At 36.7% G+C, this 18,224-nt stretch overlaps 2 protein-coding genes across 4 annotated transcripts; both read left to right on the top strand.

The window, feature by feature from the left end:
• On the top strand, window positions 663-8,456 carry LOC109715801 (glyoxysomal processing protease, glyoxysomal). 2 transcript variants are annotated; one of them, XM_020240975.1, is made up of 14 exons: window positions 663-800; window positions 913-959; window positions 1,052-1,211; window positions 1,698-1,748; window positions 2,271-2,342; window positions 2,755-2,901; window positions 3,424-3,555; window positions 3,761-3,864; window positions 4,414-4,499; window positions 4,590-4,684; window positions 5,519-6,221; window positions 6,648-6,849; window positions 7,606-7,694; window positions 7,980-8,456. In XM_020240975.1, exons 1-14 carry the CDS (start codon window positions 732-734, stop codon window positions 8,195-8,197), a joined length of 2,175 nt encoding a protein of 724 aa, XP_020096564.1. In that variant the 5' UTR covers window positions 663-731; the 3' UTR covers window positions 8,198-8,456. The 2 variants fall into 2 exon arrangements, with proteins under 2 accessions (XP_020096564.1, XP_020096565.1); XM_020240976.1 differs by lacking the exons at window positions 663-800; window positions 913-959; window positions 1,052-1,211 and adding an exon at window positions 2,065-2,154 and having other exon boundaries at window positions 1,715-1,748.
• LOC109715802 (germinal center kinase 1-like) lies at window positions 9,132-17,897 on the top strand. Of its 2 annotated transcripts, XM_020240977.1 has the most exons (20): window positions 9,132-9,446; window positions 10,974-11,030; window positions 11,906-11,933; window positions 12,009-12,131; window positions 12,614-12,725; window positions 12,902-12,939; window positions 13,392-13,445; window positions 14,042-14,110; window positions 14,204-14,320; window positions 14,466-14,534; window positions 14,896-14,975; window positions 15,058-15,183; window positions 15,583-15,862; window positions 15,937-16,029; window positions 16,103-16,270; window positions 16,364-16,494; window positions 16,761-16,899; window positions 17,124-17,248; window positions 17,378-17,545; window positions 17,652-17,897. In XM_020240977.1, exons 1-20 carry the CDS (start codon window positions 9,352-9,354, stop codon window positions 17,689-17,691), a joined length of 2,112 nt encoding a protein of 703 aa, XP_020096566.1. In that variant the 5' UTR covers window positions 9,132-9,351; the 3' UTR covers window positions 17,692-17,897. The 2 variants fall into 2 exon arrangements, with proteins under 2 accessions (XP_020096566.1, XP_020096568.1); XM_020240979.1 differs by lacking the exons at window positions 9,132-9,446; window positions 10,974-11,030 and adding an exon at window positions 11,092-11,110.

Raw genomic sequence — 18,224 nt, 5'->3', positions numbered from 1 at the left:
TTTGTGCCCTTGACTTTAAGGGCAAATAAGAAAGTCAGTAATGATCGAAGGGTATGTTTGAAAGAGCAAAATAGTAATTTTACAGAGATAACATAGTTCATTAACAGATTTTAACTCTAGCGGTATATTAGAAATAGGTTGGAACATAGAAATAGTATTTTCAATATTAGCCTTCTAAGAGGGGTAAATCGGAAAGTCGAAAACTTTTTAGAAGTATATAAGCAATTGCCCCTATTATTTATATTAATACAATTATAGTCGCAAAGTAAACATTCATACAAAATTTGAAGTGTAAGTCATTAAATAGCTAAAATCAAATAAATTAAAAAATAATGTTGCAAAATTAGAATTTTAAAAAAATAGATAATGTCATAATTCAGATAAGTTCCAAATATTTTTATCTTTTTGATTTCTTTTAAATTTAATTTAATTTGGTAAAAATAAATAAAATTATTAGATTCAATAAAATTAGTTATAAATTTGATAATATTTTAAAATTTTGTTGATCAAAATCACTCAATTGCCTAAAATTTGAAACTGAGGGGCTATGTTAGAATGACGGTGTATAAGACATATCATACACTGGGTGCATGCAAAAATTTCTCTTTGAAAAGGATTTTTTTTTTAAAAAAAAAAACTGGTGCCGTAAAACTGTAGCGCAAAAGTTGTCTCTTTTGCGTTTTTCTCCGTCGTCTCCTTCATCCTCTTGTCCCTCGTTCCTCCTCACACACATGATGGAGTCGCCCGAGATCGCGCGTATCGGCCGCGAATTCGCCGCCATGGTCCGAATCCAAGGCCCCGTAAGTTTATGAATCCCATCCAAACCCTAATCACCATTTGTATCCTCGCCTTTTTCTCCTCCTTTTTCCACCCCCAATTAACTCGTTCTCTATCGTCATCAACCCCTGTTAGGATCCCAAGAGCCTAAAGATGCGGCGCCGCGCCTTCCACCTCCACCAGTTAAACCCTAGTTACCTGATTTAATTGCTTCTTTTTCCTGTTTTTTGTGTGTTTTTTAAGGATTCATTGTCAAAATTTGTGATTTTTCTAGGTCTGGGATCACGACGCTTTCGGCTTCTGGGATTTTGCTCCCGGCCGCTGTCTTCAATGGCGTTCGTGGCGTTCACGGGCATGCGGCGGATGTAGTGGTGACGGCGGCCTCCCTCGTGGAGCCCTTCTTGGTTGCGGAGCAGCGGAACAACCCTAACCAGGCATTCTTGCTCTCTGATCTTGTGACCTAATTTATCTGATTATGAAGGGAAAATGTTTATATGCGCTTGCAAAGTTCGCGAATTGCGGATTCGTTTATGCAAGAGTTTTAATTCTTGAATATATCCTTTGCAGTTGTAAAATGTGTAGATTTGTCACCACCAGTTGATTATCGTCAGTTGATTCCGAACTTTTTGCGTTAAGACCATTATGTGCTTAGTTTTTTCAATAACATTTTTGAGAGTTAGAATTTAAGATTTATGTAGAATGATAAGATGGTCACTTTTATAGGGAAATAAGATGAACTTTAGCTAGTCAACTAACAGCGAAGGAAAGTTGCAAATTATGAAAATCTAGAGGGATATGTTTGTAATAGGACAGATCCATAATTCCACTACTTTGCAGTGATATATAATAATTTTCCCTACTTATAATGTTACAAATTGAAATTTCAGGGGCTGCCATTAACTTCTCCTTTTCTTTTGCAGGAATTTTCCCCCAAATTGATTCCTAATGCTTGTATTGATGTTCTTCTAGAAGTACGTACCAAATTTGGGAACGGTCATTTGGAGAAGCTGTTTGCCCTTAAGGCCTGTTTGGCCCGCTTGAACAGAGCTGTCTAAAAAAGCAGTGCAACTTTTTACCCTTCCTAACAGCTTACAACTTTAGCTAAAAAGCAACATCATTTAAGTTAGTGCTTTGCTTTTGTGGCATATAACTGCAACAGCCAAAAGCTCTAGAGGTTTCTGTTCCCCAAATACCTGGGGGCTGCTTCATGAATTTTTCTTTTTTTTTAAAAAAAAAAAGTTAAAAGGCAAAACCCTATATAAGTTTGCTGATTTAGAAAGAAAACAGGTTCACCTGCATGCAGTATCCAACACCTGAGCTGAATATCAAGCTCACCAATTGCAGTCAAGTCGAAGAAATAAGAGACAAATGGGCAATGTACTGCCTACTGGTTCTTTGATAGAGAGGCTGATACAGAGTCTGGGGCTCGCTCTGCTAAGGATTTGAGCTCTCTTTGATATAGCTGGGGCATAATAAGTGCTACTGCTTTGCAGGGTGAGGAGGCGAATAGCAGCAATGAATCCAATGCAAATCCATATTGGCTTCCATCTCAACTGTTGGCCTTGGTAGTGTTTTTTACTTATTTACCAGTAGTAACTTATGTTAGTGTAGAGTTCTTTCTAGTCATCTACATATTAGTTCCTTTCACTCTTCAGTTAGTAAAATAGTGCCTTGATATGCTTCTCATGTCACAATATTTTGTTGAGTCAGTTCAGTTATTGAATGTCATGCGAACCTCTTTTTACTTTTCATTTTGATTTTACTTTATTTGTTATATTCTTTATCTATATACTATATCTCTTGCTAACCTATTTTGGTGAATATGTGGTTTTGAGCCTTTTTACATACTATTTCACATATTAAGTTTATATGATTTATTGTCATTTTGCAGGGCTCTATATCACTGTTAGCATTCTTTGCAGTTCATGATATTTTCTCTTCATGTTGGCATTTTTGAATACGTTCTATTTTCATTAGGTTGATGTCCCTGCATCTTCTGTTGCTCTTTCGTCAATGGTAGGAGCACACAGTGGTTTACTTGATGATACGTCGTGGCAAGTGGGCTGGTCGTTTAACCACTTTAACATCACCTCTCATTCTTCAGTTAATGATATTAGGAAACAGGTTAGCAGTCTTCTCTTGAATGTGCTTGTCCAGTTTTTAGATACAAAAAATAGGACCTGCAGATCATAGGCGGTTGAACAACAAAACACAATGGACTGCTTTTCTAGTTCTATACATTACCCTGGATTAACTTCTGAAGGCAGGATTAATAAATAATATCTCACAATTGTATTTTTGATATTGTAGAGCTGAGAATCTATCATAGTATTTGCCATTATCCTTGTAACGAAGATTTGTTAGTCATGGTTAAATAATGGCCCTTTGATTGTCATCGGACTTAAAATTCTGTTCAAAAGCCATTGGGTTAAAACCTTCTGATTTTTGGTATTTTCAATTAAAAATCAAATTGATCTAACCCATCTTTTGGGTTCTATTGAAGTTTGCTGGGAATTATTTCCTTCAAATTCAATGAGAGATTAAGAAGATAGGGTCTTAAATATGATCCTTCGGGTTCTATTTTAGTGTGAAATATGAAACATCTATTATGAAGCTATGCCATGACGGGCTCTTCATATTTCTCAGGTTGGAACTTATAATAGACCTTCACTTGAGTCTTATAAGAATTATGTATCTGATGAGACAAGTCATCCATCACTTATGGTCAAGTCCGTTACCAGACTTGCTATTCTTGGAATTTCAACTACAAAACGGAAGGTAGGTATCTTGTTCTTTCTTTTGTTATTTATTTATTTATTTATTTATTTTCTGATTTGTCCATCTATCAATACTTGTTGTTTAAGCTAATCTTAAACAAGATGGATCCTTTGCAATTCAACAACTTTTCATATTCCTCCTTTTCCAATTCACAATATTTGTGTTGTATTTTCATCAGCATGATCTTATCCTTTTTTTTTCTCAGAATGCGCTACATATTGACGTATCACAATGTCCACAGAGAGGAGATCTTCTTCTAGTGATAGGTTCACCATTTGGTATCCTATCACCACTACATTTCCTTAACAGGTGTTGTTTCCTATATGCCAGCATTTTTCAGATATTTATTCCATTACCATCTGGCCAAGTTGACTTGTTCTATCAACTGTGCATCCTCCTGAAGCTAATAGAACATCAGATCTTTTTATTTTTTGGGGGCAAAATATGTTAGATTTATACTGTAAGATAAGATATATGATCAAATGTCATGCTTGGTAGAAGTTAACACAAAATTGTAGTTTGAGGTGGATAATTTAATGAACATCAAATAGCTCAATTATCAATAACATCGGTTGTATTCTAGCAAGTTCATGCATCGCGAGAGTAAATTGACCAATTACAGTGTCCTATTTGGGCCCCATTACGCCTGATTCAGAGCTCTTAGAATACTTGGACCTTAGGGTCTGCTTCCTTAATAGGAATATGAAAGAGGCTAATTTCCTATTTTGACAGTACTAAGACAGGTTTGCTAGGCTCTTGATCGGTTAGGAGCTTCCTTTTAGGCATAAATTTGATGCTTTTGCAGTCTTGGGTTGAAACCTTCTTGGGTTTACTTATATAGGTCTCTTCTTCAATCAGCATATCTGTAGGTGCTGTGGGAAACAGCTGCCCTTCAAATTCTCATCAGAGCTCACTGCTGATGGCTGATATCCGTTGCCTTCCTGGTACGAGAAACGTTTTTGTTTTCCGAACTTTGTATACTCTTTGATAACATCACTTGGGTGTTATCTTAAGGTAATTATTTAAATACTCAGGTATGGAAGGAGGTCCTGTTTTTGATAGACATGCTTCTCTTGTGGGCATGCTAACAAGTCCATTGAGACAGAAAGGTAGCAATGCAGAAATTCAGGTAAGAATTAGCTTACTTTGTCGTAGATTATCTATTTTCTATATATACCCCTAAGCAATCATATATTTGTATGTATTTCCCTGTAAATTTTGAATGTTCACATATGCTTCAAAAACTTGATTTCTGACATAATTACCCCTATTCTTAGAGAAACGTCCTAACATAAAATAACTCCCAAGTTCAACTTAAGATAGTGGAATTTTTGTAAGAAACTGCACTTTCAAAGGGGTATCCATGAATATTCAGATTTTACAATAGTACATATGTAAGTTGATTATTTGCAAGATAGAATCGAGACGAGGCTACACTCAGCAGGATTTGGGGTCAAACCCTTCCTTTGCAAAACCAATGCTAGAACATCTGAAATCAAAGATCCATCCCATTGGAAATGATCTAGAGTATGTGAAGTTACCAGATTCCCAAATCATGCTCTTTACCTATGCATTGGGTGAAGATGAAAAGGAATGATATAATTTGAATAAGTTTCTTAAATGTAGCTTAGGATTGCTCTATTGAAAATTAAAGGCACTATGCTGGATGTAGACATATAAAAATATTTTCTAAAAAGTTGTCAAATTCGAGAAAACTTGATCCATACGTAAAATCTTCAAAAAAGCCATAAGACTTTGGTGCTCTAGTTTTTTTTTTTTTTCAATTGCACGAATCATCAAATTGAATGCTGTAACATCGATTCTGAGGAGGATTAATGCCCAAATTTCCTCGAAGTATATTAGAGCCTATGTTTATATTTATGTATTTATGAATATTTAAATGTAAAAGCACTCCTTATCGTTCACACCCAGAATATAATACCGGTGGTTCACTTCATTGCAGCTTGTGATCACATGGGATGCGATTGCATCTTCATGGCAACTAAAGAAGGAAAATCAAGGAGCCAGGGAAGAACTTGGTGAGCTAAATATTGAAAATGGAAGGACCGAATTATTACCTCACTGTGAAACCGACAAGAGGTCTGTGTTCCATGCACCAAAAGATCGTGATTTTCACTGTCTATCACCTTCTTCATGGAAAATGGCTATCTCTTCAGTTGCTCTTATCACAGTGGGTGATGGGGCTTGGGCTTCGGGGATTGTTCTCAATAACCGTGGTCTGGTTCTCACTAATGCTCACCTTTTGGAACCTTGGAGATTTGGAAGAAATTCACTTGGTCCAACAAATAAATCTCATAATGTGAGTTCACATGGAGAGGAACATTCTTCTAAAGATGGTTTCGAATTTATGGTTCCATCTATAATGGAAGGTTCAATTCCTTTTGGGGATAGTAAGCATCAGTCATCATTACAAAATTCAGGTTACAAAAGCTATGGGAAAATTTTAGTTCGTTTAGATTATACAGAGAGCCATGTATGGTCCGATGCTGGTGTGGTTTATGTCTCCAAGGGACCACTTGATGTCGCATTGCTGCAATTAGAAACTTTGCCGAGTCAACTGTTTGCCATTAAACCCAAGTTTGCGTGCCCATCTGCAGCTGAACCTGTGCATGTTATTGGGCACGGCCTTCTCGGGCCTCGACCAGGTTATTTAGTAAAGATATATATGTATACATTCCCCTGCAAATCATCTATTTACATCTATTGTCCCTGCAAAATCTGAATTCTCCTTTATGCCCTTCAAAACCTTACCACCTTGCATATACCTTTACTCACAAAATTTCCCTCTTGAAAACGAACTCTCTTGTAGAAAACCAGCTAACAAACTGCCCCTCATTTAAAGAATTTTCGGTTCAAAAAAAAATGGAAACTTTTTCAAATACAAACCAACTTTTTCTATGAGTTGGATTTCTCTCCAAATTAAGAGAATGATATTTTCGTAAGTGAGTGCACTTTTAGGGGCATATGCGAAAATTCAAATTTCACAGGGTGCATATGCCTGTAGATAATTTTGCATGGAAAGTTAACTTTTAATGAATTGTTTTCTTCTTGTATGCCTTTATAATCTACAGGCTTTGGCTCATCCATCTCTCGTGGAGTTGTGTCAAATGTTGTTAGGATATTGAGACCCCTCCACACTGATAAATTTAGCACAAGCTATGGTGGGAATAAAAATATACCAGTAATGCTGCAAACAACGGCAGCTGTTCATCCAGGAGCAAGTGGTGGTGCTGTTGTCAATTCAGAGGGCCTTATGGTCGGACTGGTTACAAGGTATATTGTTTTTGTAATGGTATTTAAGCTCACTCCAGCCACATTGCATATAAATGGTATACTACCCTATGTGTTTTTGTCATGGTATTTAAGCTGACTCTGGCCACATTTCATATAAATGGTATACTACCTGATAAATATATAATAATAATAATAATTGTTAAGCTGTGATTCTATTTTTAGTGTCAATTTTGAACTCATCATACTTGATGCTTGCTAACTCTATTTGTTTAGTTAGCTAGATGACTTTTATTAGACTATTAGGTTATGAAAGATTTCATATCTCTACTCTTAACTTCTCAAGTTGGAAGCACCATAAAGTCCAATTTCTTAGTTTGAGATTTTTTGTAGTACTTAAGTTACCTGTTCTCCTTTTCATTTCCTGTTCAATCTAGGGAAATCAATTTTGTCGTTTTCCCTTTCTCCATCCAAACCAGTGAACAAGTAGCTTGACAATGAGAAAGACATCTTTCTTTCACATGCAATAATTATTGCAAGAAACTTCTAAGATCCATGTATTGATATTGTTATTATTGTCAAGAAAAAGTTGTCCTGTTAGTTAGTTAAGATCTTTACATTTGGGAGCTCAATTTCTTTCTTGTGCTCTCCAGCAATGCTCGGCATGGTGGCGGTAGCACCATACTGCATATGAACTTCCATGTATTGATATTGTTACTATTGTCAAGAAAAAGTTGTCCTGTTATTTAGTTAAGATCTTTACATTTGGGAGCTCAATTTCTTTCTTGTGTTCTCCAGCAATGCTAGGCATGGTGGTGGTAGCACCATACCGCATATGAACTTCAGCATTCCTTGTGCGGCTTTGGAACCTGTCTTCAGATTCTCAGGTGTTTTCTCAATTTCCTGTGAGATCTCCGTAGCTTACTAAGGGAGTGCTAGGCATTTTTTTTTTCCTTCTGCTTTTTGAAAAATAATTAAGTTGTTTCATGTTACTTGTTACCCTGTCTGGCATCAAGCCATACTTTAGCAACTTCCTATGCTTGTAATAGCGAGAAAAAAAAATGCAACTCAACACAATTTCAGCATCAAATAAATTAGAAAGATAAATGAATAATACATGAATTTTTATGCTGCTGCCTCCTCTTAAGGATAAAACTTTTTCTCTTCTACAGAGGAAGGGGATATGTCGTTGCTGCGAGCTTTGGACAAACCTGATGAACTCCTTACCTCAGTGTGGGCACTAGCTTCATCACCATCTCCATCACCAAAATCTCTGCTAGAAAAGAATAAGAGAGAAGGAAAAGGCTCGCGTTTCTCAAAGTTCCTTTCTGAGCAGAATTCAGAGAACCTCGAAAAGCTCATTCAAGGGAAGATCAATAGCAAAATTTGATTGGAAAATATAAAGATATTTAAAGAAAAAGAAGAAGAAAAGTGAAGAATAACGAGGTAGATGAATTGATGATGATATAGTTTGCAGATTGAATAAATATTGAAACATTTAAACTGGATAAATTATCTCACCTAGCTTAGGTGAGCGTAGTCTCAATGTTGTAATACATGATTTGGTGTATTCGAATTGATTCAGTGTAAGAAGCATATGGTTGGATACGATGTATATGATCTGTAACAGTAGATTGTTTCTCTGACAATATTGATCCCCAACTTGCATCAAATTTTTGCATAGTAAAGATTTGACCATTCATCGATGGTACAGGTTGCCTCTCGGATGATCAACTGCGCGTGCGGTTCACATCATGGTACAATGTGGCATGTGGATTTTTGTTTGCTGTATTTTTGAAGAACTTTAAGCAAACGTAAAACGGTTTTTGGAACATAAATGTTAAGCAAATGCAGTGTCGCAGATCCAAATCTAACCAGAAGTCATGTGTGGCTCAATCTGAAGCTCATGGGCGCAGATTTCTTACAGCCCCAGTAGCTGGCAGTTTAAGATCAACTCGGCCAATTGACCTTTCTTAATTGATCCTATCTTCTCCTAGACGGATAGTAAATTCATTTCCTACAGGGAAAGAAAAAAAAAAAAGAAAAAATTGCTATTTAAACCATTTGAACCTTTTTCACTGTAGGAAGAAAAAAATAAGAAGAAAGAGTACAACACTTCCCTTCCACTTCGTTTTGCCTTTCTAGCGAAGGAAGAAAAGGGAACATCGTAATAAATGAGAAACAATGAGACGGGGGGAGAAGCACGAACACATCACGATGCTCTCACTATGCGGATGAGAGCGATGGTCTCACCCCTTCTTCTCCCTTAAAAGGAGGCCCCTCTCTTTCTCTCTCTCTCTCTCTCTCTCTCTAGATCGGCTCCTCCGCATCCTCCGACCCACCAACGACCTCCACAGATCCCGATCCCCACCGTTCCCTTTACGTGGAAGCGACCACCCCTCCCCCATTCCCTGTACCGGATAGCGCCCTTTCGGGCAATGGAGGAGGTTGGTGAGCGCGAGGTGTCGTAGATTCGAGGGTTTTGGGAGGTGGGAGGTAGGGTATTTATTCGCGGGCACTCTCTCTCTCTCTCCGCGCTCCGACATGTCGGATTCGGTCGCCATGGCCGCGGCGATCGAGGCCCGGTTCAACGATCTCGAGCTCATCGGCCGCGGATCCTTCGGCGATGTCTACAAAGGGTGAGTGATTTGAAATTTGGGTGCACTTCGATTCCTTTTTTTCGCAATTGCACGCGTGATGTTTGTTAAAATGTCTTTCTTCGGTTCATCTTTGATATCTTTGATTTGATTGCTTCGATGAAGGGAGATTAGTTTCTATAGTGTTACAATGATGATTCACGACTAGGAAAATGAGCTTTTTTTGTCGTACTGGGTGGCAGGTTTTCTCCGAATTTGGTTACTGTGGGGTTTAGTGATTATCGAATTCCTGACTTGTTTGCTTTGGCAAAGAAGGATTAGGTTTTAAAGCGGTACAACGATGCTTAATGATTAGAGAAAAGAACTCTTTTTTGTTATATGGGACTGGTTTGCTCTTTTTTTGAATTCTAAGGTTTTAGTGATCAACTTGAGATATCTCATTTAATTACTTCAAGGAAGGAAGATTAGTTTCTAAAGTGTTACAATGATGCTTCAAGATTAGGAAAAAGTGCTTTTTTTTGTTGTATGGGTAGCTGAATTTTGTCCTGTTATGAATGTTCTGGGTTTAGTGATTATTGTGAAATTTCTAATTTTTTGGAGAAGGAAGATTTAGTTCTATACTGTCACAATGATCCTTCACAATTAGGAAAAAGGGCTTTATTATGTTGTATTGGGAGCTGTAGTTTATCCTTTTATGGATGTTATGGGTTTTAGTTATTATCATGAAATTTTTTATTTGTTTGCTTTGGTGAAGAAAGACTAGGTTTTAAAGTGTTACAATGGTGCTTCATTATAAGGAAAAGGAGCTCTTTTGGTTGGATGGTAGATGTTCTGGGTTTTGTCCTTTAAGAGGGATGTGAATGAAATTAGTCAATTACCCTTCAGTGATCATCATGAAATCTTTGATTGACTTGATTTGACGAAGAAAGTTTAGTTTGTAAAGTGCTATGATGATGCTTCATGATTAGGAAAAGAGCTCTTTTGGTTGTATGGGACGCTGGGTTTTGCCTTTTATGGATGTTCTTGGGATTTAGCGATAATAAATGCTGATGTGGTTTGCCAGGGACTCAAAATTGGTGAGATGCTAAATTGTGACTGGATTGTTGAATGTATTGCTCAACTATTTATTTCCATTTAATGATGTTTGTCGAATTCCCCATTTAGGAGATTCTCATACATTATGAAGGCAACGTCGCTTTGTGCATGAGAAGTATAATGACTTAATACGAATACCAGAAATGCAAATGGGAAATACACCATGAGGGATCGTAAATTTTGTAAACGTGTTCTCTTTCTATCTCTATGGATCCATTAGCTTGTGCATATATGTCTTGGGAGACAAAAAGGATCTTTATGCCTGAAATGGGATCAGAGAAGAGATGCTATATAGGATCACCATATTTGATCTGAAAGTTGTTTGGAGGAAAAAGTATTTCTAATGGGCATTCAGTAGTCTGAAATTGCCTTGAATGGCAAAACAACAGAAGATAGTTATATGGTATTTTTCCTTTCATTTTTAAGTGGAAACTTTTTTTTTTCACAAGTTCTGACAAGTTCCTTGCTTTGCAGGTTTGACAAGGAGTTGAACAAGGAGGTTGCTATCAAAGTTATTGATCTGGAAGAAGCGTGAGTTCCTGCTCGAAATACTGTTGTGTCATTCTGTCATTGGCAGATTAAAGTCCAGTTGCTTATTGCTACCTTACCTGGTGATTGCATTGTTCTTCATCCATAGTATCTTTTTCCTTGATTTTTTACACGTATGGTATAATGAAATATCAAAAGCAAACAAACCCATATTGGCTGATTTAGTATGTTGTTGAGCTAGAACTTCTAAGCATTCTTTACTTCTTTATGATTGTTCTAGGCTATTGATTATTGCTTGTGCCAGCTCCTGTGACTCCAAAATGCATGATAGTAGCTGGGAGATAAGGAGACTGTGTTCATGAATCTGTGCTTTTCAACTTTGATCCCTTTCAAGCAGTGAGTCCTTTTGTTAATTATGTGGTGTTTGCCTGAAGGATGGTCAAATCAAATTTCACCAAATTCACTCTGACTTCTTTGAGGCATTGTGTATATAGGAGGACCGTTTTGCTCAATTTTCACCGTAGTCAGTCTTACGTGTGCAATATGGCCAATCAATGGTAATCTGATATTATATCAATTGTCGGGCTGTTCTTTAGTATGCAATAGTTGTCTTGCCACATAAGACATTCTGGCTTACGTGGCTGAGTTGGCAATTGTTTTTTTTTTTCCTATGCTAATGTATGCGAGTTCATCATTGATCTGAGAAACAGGTACGGGAATGACCATATAGAGCAGCTGGCTTGAAAATATCAAGATTTTATTTTCTTATTTCCTTTTAGTAATTTCCGATCATCTTTTTTCAACTACTCTTAGTTTAAATTGATGTCGGTATAATCTTTGAGTGTCAAATTTCAATGTCTTCCTGAAATGCTTCTTCCGTATATTGATTTTTTTTGTTTTCTCACATTCTACTGCAGCGAGGATGATATTGAAGACATTCAAAAGGTTAGTTAACAGCATCTTTATGCAATTGTATATTAGTGATTATGCCTCTCTTGGTGACGAAGTTTTCTGTTCCAGGAAATATCAGTTTTACAACAGTGCCGATCTCCATACATAACTGACTATTATGGTTCCTATCTGCATCAGACAAAACTGTGGATAGTTATGGAGTACATGGCTGGGGGCTCTGTTGCTGATCTAGTATGTTGAGATGAGATGCCTGTAGTTCCTTCTCCTTAGGGAGAAGTGTCTTTCTTTGCTTTTAATCCTATGTTTCTTTAATTTATCTTTTTGTATTTGTGATGACTCCAAACTCATGCCTTGTTAAGAGATGGTCCCTATTTGTAGCCTGGGCCCTCATGTGATATAAAATTCACAATGAGAAAATAGGATTGCTAATGGAACTGTAGATAACATGGTAAACTTTTCTTTTGCATTTTCAAGTAGCAGAGTTTGGAATATTTTTCTTATCTATGTTTTGTTCTTTTCCCATGTTTTGGATGATGGTATTTGATTAAATTAACATTGTTTTGGAAAATGTTGATGACTCCAATTATGAGGCTCCACTTAGATGAACAGAGATAAACTAGAAAATATTGGTGAAACTAATAATATCTTCTATTAGATATATGGATTTTCCCCTTATTTGATGTATCTCTGAATCATTTGTTTTCTTGTTGCAGCTCCAGGCTGGTCCACCACTGGATGAAATGTCTATCGCATGCATTCTACGAGACTTACTTCATGCGATTGATTATCTTCACTCTGAAGGAAAGATTCACCGTGACATAAAAGGTCTCTTTAGGTTCTCTCTTTACCTCCTTCTATTATATCTTAAGTATATTGAATGTTTACTTAAAAAAAGTGTTAATGACAGTGGTTATCTTCAGTTTTTACTGTGATTATGTCCTTTTATATGCTGTTAGATGTGTAAAATGTGTTAATCGATGATGTTCTCTAATGTTTTTCAGCGGCAAACATCTTGCTGACGGAGAATGGAGATGTAAAGGTTTGTTGAATTTATTCCAATACAGTATCATTTCCACATTAATATAGTTCAAATATAGAAATTTTAGCATATATATGCACACGCTTGTGAAATTATCTATTTCCTCAATATCCTTGTGTAATCTGAAAATTTATTTGTACCTTTCAAGACTTTCTTTCTTTTATCTATGCCCTTGTACGCATAAAAATGCGCCTCAAAATTTTTTTTCTAATATATAACCTATCTCATAATGAGTTGGACGAATACCCACATTAAGATTAAGGAGGGATAAGGGATAATGGTAGTTTTGAAAGATAGCATGCACCTTTGAAGGGGTTCACATGAAAAATGAGATTTTACTGGGCTATATAAGTAATTAGATGATTTTGCAGCGACATACATGTAAAATCTCCGATAAAGGTTTTTCTGTTCCTAATTCTCATACTTAGTGGTCCTCTTACTATGTATTGTAGGTTGCGGACTTTGGTGTTTCTGCACAACTCACAAAAACAATGTCTAGGAGAAAGGTATTATGTTGCTCATCGATCATTTCAGACACTACTTAACTAAGTACCTGTTTCTTGCTTGCTTCACCTAAATCGCTTAAGGTGGTTTTTTTTTTCTGACATCTAATTGGTGTTTCTGTGCGAAAAGTCTCACTTATTTTATTTCTAAATCTGAGAGATGTCTAATGCGAAGGACCAAGATATTGTTTATTTGTGAAGTCTGAGAGATGTTTATTTATTTCTTGGTTTTATGGTATCCAATATCAACCAAGACTTTGTTTTAGGTTATAAATGTCCTTTCACTAAAGCTTAATTGTTTTTTGTTTGTTTTGGTACTTTCAGAAGCTGTGGAGTCCTCTTTATTTGTACTTCTCTGTCTTACAGTAAATTATCTTTTTGTCTCGTCTTTATTTTCCTTCTCTAATTCTTCAAGCTATGGACATATTTCTCAGTGACTTTACTTTATCTTGACCTTTTTCTTTTTTACTTAATGTTAGTATTTTGGGATGGATTTTTTATTTTTATTTTTCAATTGAACAAAAGGCTTTCACCTTTTAGCTTTAGACATTGTACTGATCCTTGTGGTGCTTCTAGTAACAAGTTCAAACCTTTTTCAGACTTTCGTAGGAACCCCATTCTGGATGGCACCTGAGGTTATTCAGAACACAGAAGGATACAATGAAAAGGCAAGGACATATCTTTCTATGGCTCGTCATTGTACTTCCATCTGTCCTAACTAATGTGTTGTCTTTCTTAGTTAAGTCTTTCTTCTGATGCAGGCAGACATATGGTCTTTAGGTATAACAGCTATAGAAATGGCAAAAGGTGAGCCACCTTTGGCAGATATCCATCCTATGAGGGTTCTTTTTATGATCCCACGAGAAAATCCTCCTCAGGTTCACTTTGACTAACTCTGTGTAGTGAACACTTAAGTTCTTAAGTTGCTGAATCTACACTTAAAAGTTCTTTAAGTTGCTGAATCTCTTATTATTTGTTTTTCCCTTCTAATTTTGTTCCGTGTTTCACTGAGATTTGATGCAGCTTGACGAGCATTTTTCGCGACCTATGAAAGAATTTGTATCATTATGTTTAAGGAAGATTCCTGCTGAGGTAATATTTCCAGTTATTTTCGGAATAAATGTTCCTTTTTTCTGATAAATTATGTTGTCAAAGAGTCTTTATGCAAAATAGTTTGGTCGAATAATTATAGGAAGTCGGTGGTTAGTTATGATATGAGGAGAATGTTTGAAAAGGAGGGGAAAAGAATGGAAAAGGAACTTACCCTGTGCCCTGATTCTCTATCTGTAAACAATTGCAGTAAGCCCTAATGGTTATTGTTGCCAAGAAGTTTGGAGTTTAGTCCAATTGTTGTTCGACTTATCTGCTAGTAGTTTTAGACTATATTGATTTTCCACGTTGCTTTGATAAGCTATTCTAGCGGCTAATATGTTTATCTTTATTTGATTTACAGCGACCTAGTGCGAAGGAACTCCTTAAACATAGGTTTATCAAGAATGCTCGGAAAAGTCCTAGGCTTTTGGAGAGAATAAGGTCTTGATGTTTTTCCCATTTTTCCTTATTAAACAATCTATTAATGACTCCAATAACACTTTTAGTTACTTTCAAAAAACAGAGAGCGTCCAAAGTTCACCGTAAAGGAAGGCATGGAAACCCAGAGAAATGGTCTAAAAGTTCATGAGGATTTAACTAGTACTGTCAAGGTGGTCAGGGATGCAAAAGATGATGGTGTCTCTTCCAGGTTCTTTATTTTTTATAGACAAAAATTTGTTGTCACCCCCAACTGTAGTTCATCCGGCAGCAAAGTTCTCGAACTTTCAATTTTTTGGATTTGGTGTTTTTTGATTTCAAAAAAAGTTTAAAAGACCATGCAGTCTCTGCTACCTGTTTTGGCAGAATTTCCCATAAATCAAGTATTCTCTACTTTTATGATGAAAACTGCTAAGGTTCGAGAGAACCTGATGAATTTTCTGATTCAATAACATGATAGGTAAGAGGTTCCAAAGTGAAAGTTCAGGGACCTGTTTCCAAATGACCTATAATTGGGGGTTGTCCTTCAAGTTTGCCTTTTGTTATCTAGTACCCCTTCGCTCTTGTCCTGAAATATCCACTCTCCCTTACTCGTCCCAATTTATCATAGTCAAGGGAAGGCCCTCAAGAACCCTAGCTGGGAAGCTAATGCTGATGGATCAGCGGGTACAGGGACTGTTCGAAGTGCTGTGAGGCCACCTCAGATCACTAATATCAGAGAAAGAAAGTCAGATGTGCCGTATAGTCCTAATACACCAAAAAGGGCAGCTGAGAGAGAAAGCCAATGGACATCACGAAATGTATCTGATGAATCTATCTTTACCAATTTGTCTCAAAGAGAGGCACATATTGAACAAGATGACAAGAGATTAGGAAGTTCTTTTGAAGATGTAGGTTGTCTCCAGTTTGATATTTATTTTCCTTCGTGGTGCAATTATAATTCTAACTAATTAATAATTGCCAGAATAATCTATCAGTAAGCGGATCAGGAACAGTCGTGGTGCGCAGTCCAAGAGAATCGCAGATTTATGCGGCTTCGAATAATCAAAGTACTAAGGTAGTTAGTACTAACTGATGAAATGCTAGCATAGTTCATTCAAGTATATTTACTAAATTATTTTGCTTATTAGCCTTCTAGTAGGTTCTCCTCATCTGAAGATCTGTCAACCAGCGGCACGGTTGTTCTTCGTTCACACCATGATGAATCTGAAACTCCTCGAGCTTCCAGATCGAGGCTTGGCATCCAAGAAAAAACTTCGAGTGCCCCACGTGAAGATAGTGCTACTAATCTTGCAGAGGTGTTGCATTACGTAGAAATTGTGAACAAACAAAAGATTTTTTACTTTAATGCTGCTACTCTGATGATTGTATCCATGGCTTATCATTTGCAGGCAAAGGCTGCACTAGAAAAAGGCGGATTAAGGAAAGGAAACGCTCGTGAACGGCTAGTTCCCAGCAGGCAGAGCAAGGAAGCACAAGAACCTGAAACGGCTGAGGGAATAAGTAGTTTTGAATCTTCTAGGTACATAATTTGTACAAGTAATTGCTGACAATGACAAATGTGCCTTAAGTTACCTCTTTTACCGACCATACCTAGCACAGTTGGTTGATGGTTGGTATCCGAGGTTCCGAGTTCGAAATCTAGTTGCTTCATATTTCTAGTTCAGTTTATTTCTAAAAAAAAAAATGAACGAAGTGTATAGCTTGCCACCTTTCTCAATAAAGAAAAAAACAGTTGCCTTCATTTATTTATTTATTTTTGACCTCAGTTACACTTTCTTTTCTTAGAGATCCTAGTGATAATATTGATGCACAAAAGCAGCGTAGCAAATCACGTCAATTAACTGATGGACATTCTGTTCCACGGGCTTCATCCGCTGCAGCTTCTCCAGCATTATCACTGCTGATAATTCCTTCTTTAAAAGAGGTAACAGTAATGAGTTAGTAATGCTACTACTATATAGTAATGAGCGAGTTTTGTCGTATTTATGTTTGGTGACCATACTTCAGTAGCTTTTAACTTAGTTGCCTTACTTCTACACTTTGAACTTTTATTACCCCCCATTCTACCTGATTTTTCTGCCACTCTGTTTCTAACATAGTTCTTTAGCTGCATAACTTTGTCCGCATCTCTTCTCCTGTGTGTTTAAGGCATGTGGTGATAAGTCCGAAGGACCTGGTACTCGAGCTGTGATCGAGTCACTGATGGAACTGGAGCACCAATTACCTGGCTCTTGCGAAGCGTTTATCACCAAGTTGCTTCAAAGACTCGGAAGGTCCTTTTACCAACTATTTTTTTTTCTCACATAGTATATACATTTTTTGTAAATAATCTCTGCCCTTCATTATATCCTGACTCTATGCATGAAAATGTCTTTTGTTTTTGTTTTTTTACCTCCTTCCAGCTCAAAGGAATCATCTTTGAATGGACTCTATGAGGTGGCAACCAGCATCTTCGCAAGGAAAACTGAGACGACTCCTCAAGAAACATCAAACAGCAACAAGAAGATGGCAAATGCGCATGCAGTCGATCCTCTGAGTTTAAGTCCTTTAGCAAGGTTCCTTCTCTCAAGGTACATTGTTTATGAATACAAACGCTGCTGTGGTGTATCATTTTACTGTTGAATTAGTTTGATTAATTTAAATAAACTATGTAAAATTATGAAAATTGCTTTGCAGATGGCAGAACCAGGTCTCTCAGGATCTCAACTCCGTGTGATCGCCCCATTAGAGTTGATACAAAAGTGTTGTTTTCTGTTGGTTTTTAATGTATAATTAATTTTGAGTGTACATATCAGTTAATTTTGTTTTTCCCCTTCTTATATTTTGCAGCAGTTTTTTGATGCATTCTCGGTTATGTAACTTGTGTTAATTTTTGTGAAATTTTATGCTACTATGTCAATTTTTATTTGTATTTTTAGATCATCTATGCTTTTCCAATTTCCAGCCAGAAAAAGGAAAAAAAAAATACTACACAATCTGCTACTTTTTTCAATCTCTTATCATTTGATAATTTAAGAGCTCTCTAATTCTTGGCAGGAATTTCAGTCAGAAAAGAAAAATGAAGGCCAAATATGATGACAAACTGGTTAAAATTTGGAGGTTAATTGTATGGAAACTTGCATTTGGTGGAGCACTTGTTCACTGTTTCCCGATCATCATCTTGGTTCTGGGTGTACTTCTTGTTTTAAGCTGCTCGGACTAACTGAAAAATTCTGGATGGTAAAGTGAAGAAGAGCCAAAATATGATTT

This window comes from Ananas comosus, linkage group 9 (genome assembly GCF_001540865.1).
Source record: "Ananas comosus cultivar F153 linkage group 9, ASM154086v1, whole genome shotgun sequence".
In the NCBI taxonomy this organism is placed as follows: domain Eukaryota; kingdom Viridiplantae; phylum Streptophyta; class Magnoliopsida; order Poales; family Bromeliaceae; genus Ananas; species Ananas comosus.
The sequence above is the reverse complement of the archived record's forward strand: the minus strand, read 5'-3'. Positions and strand labels throughout refer to the sequence as shown.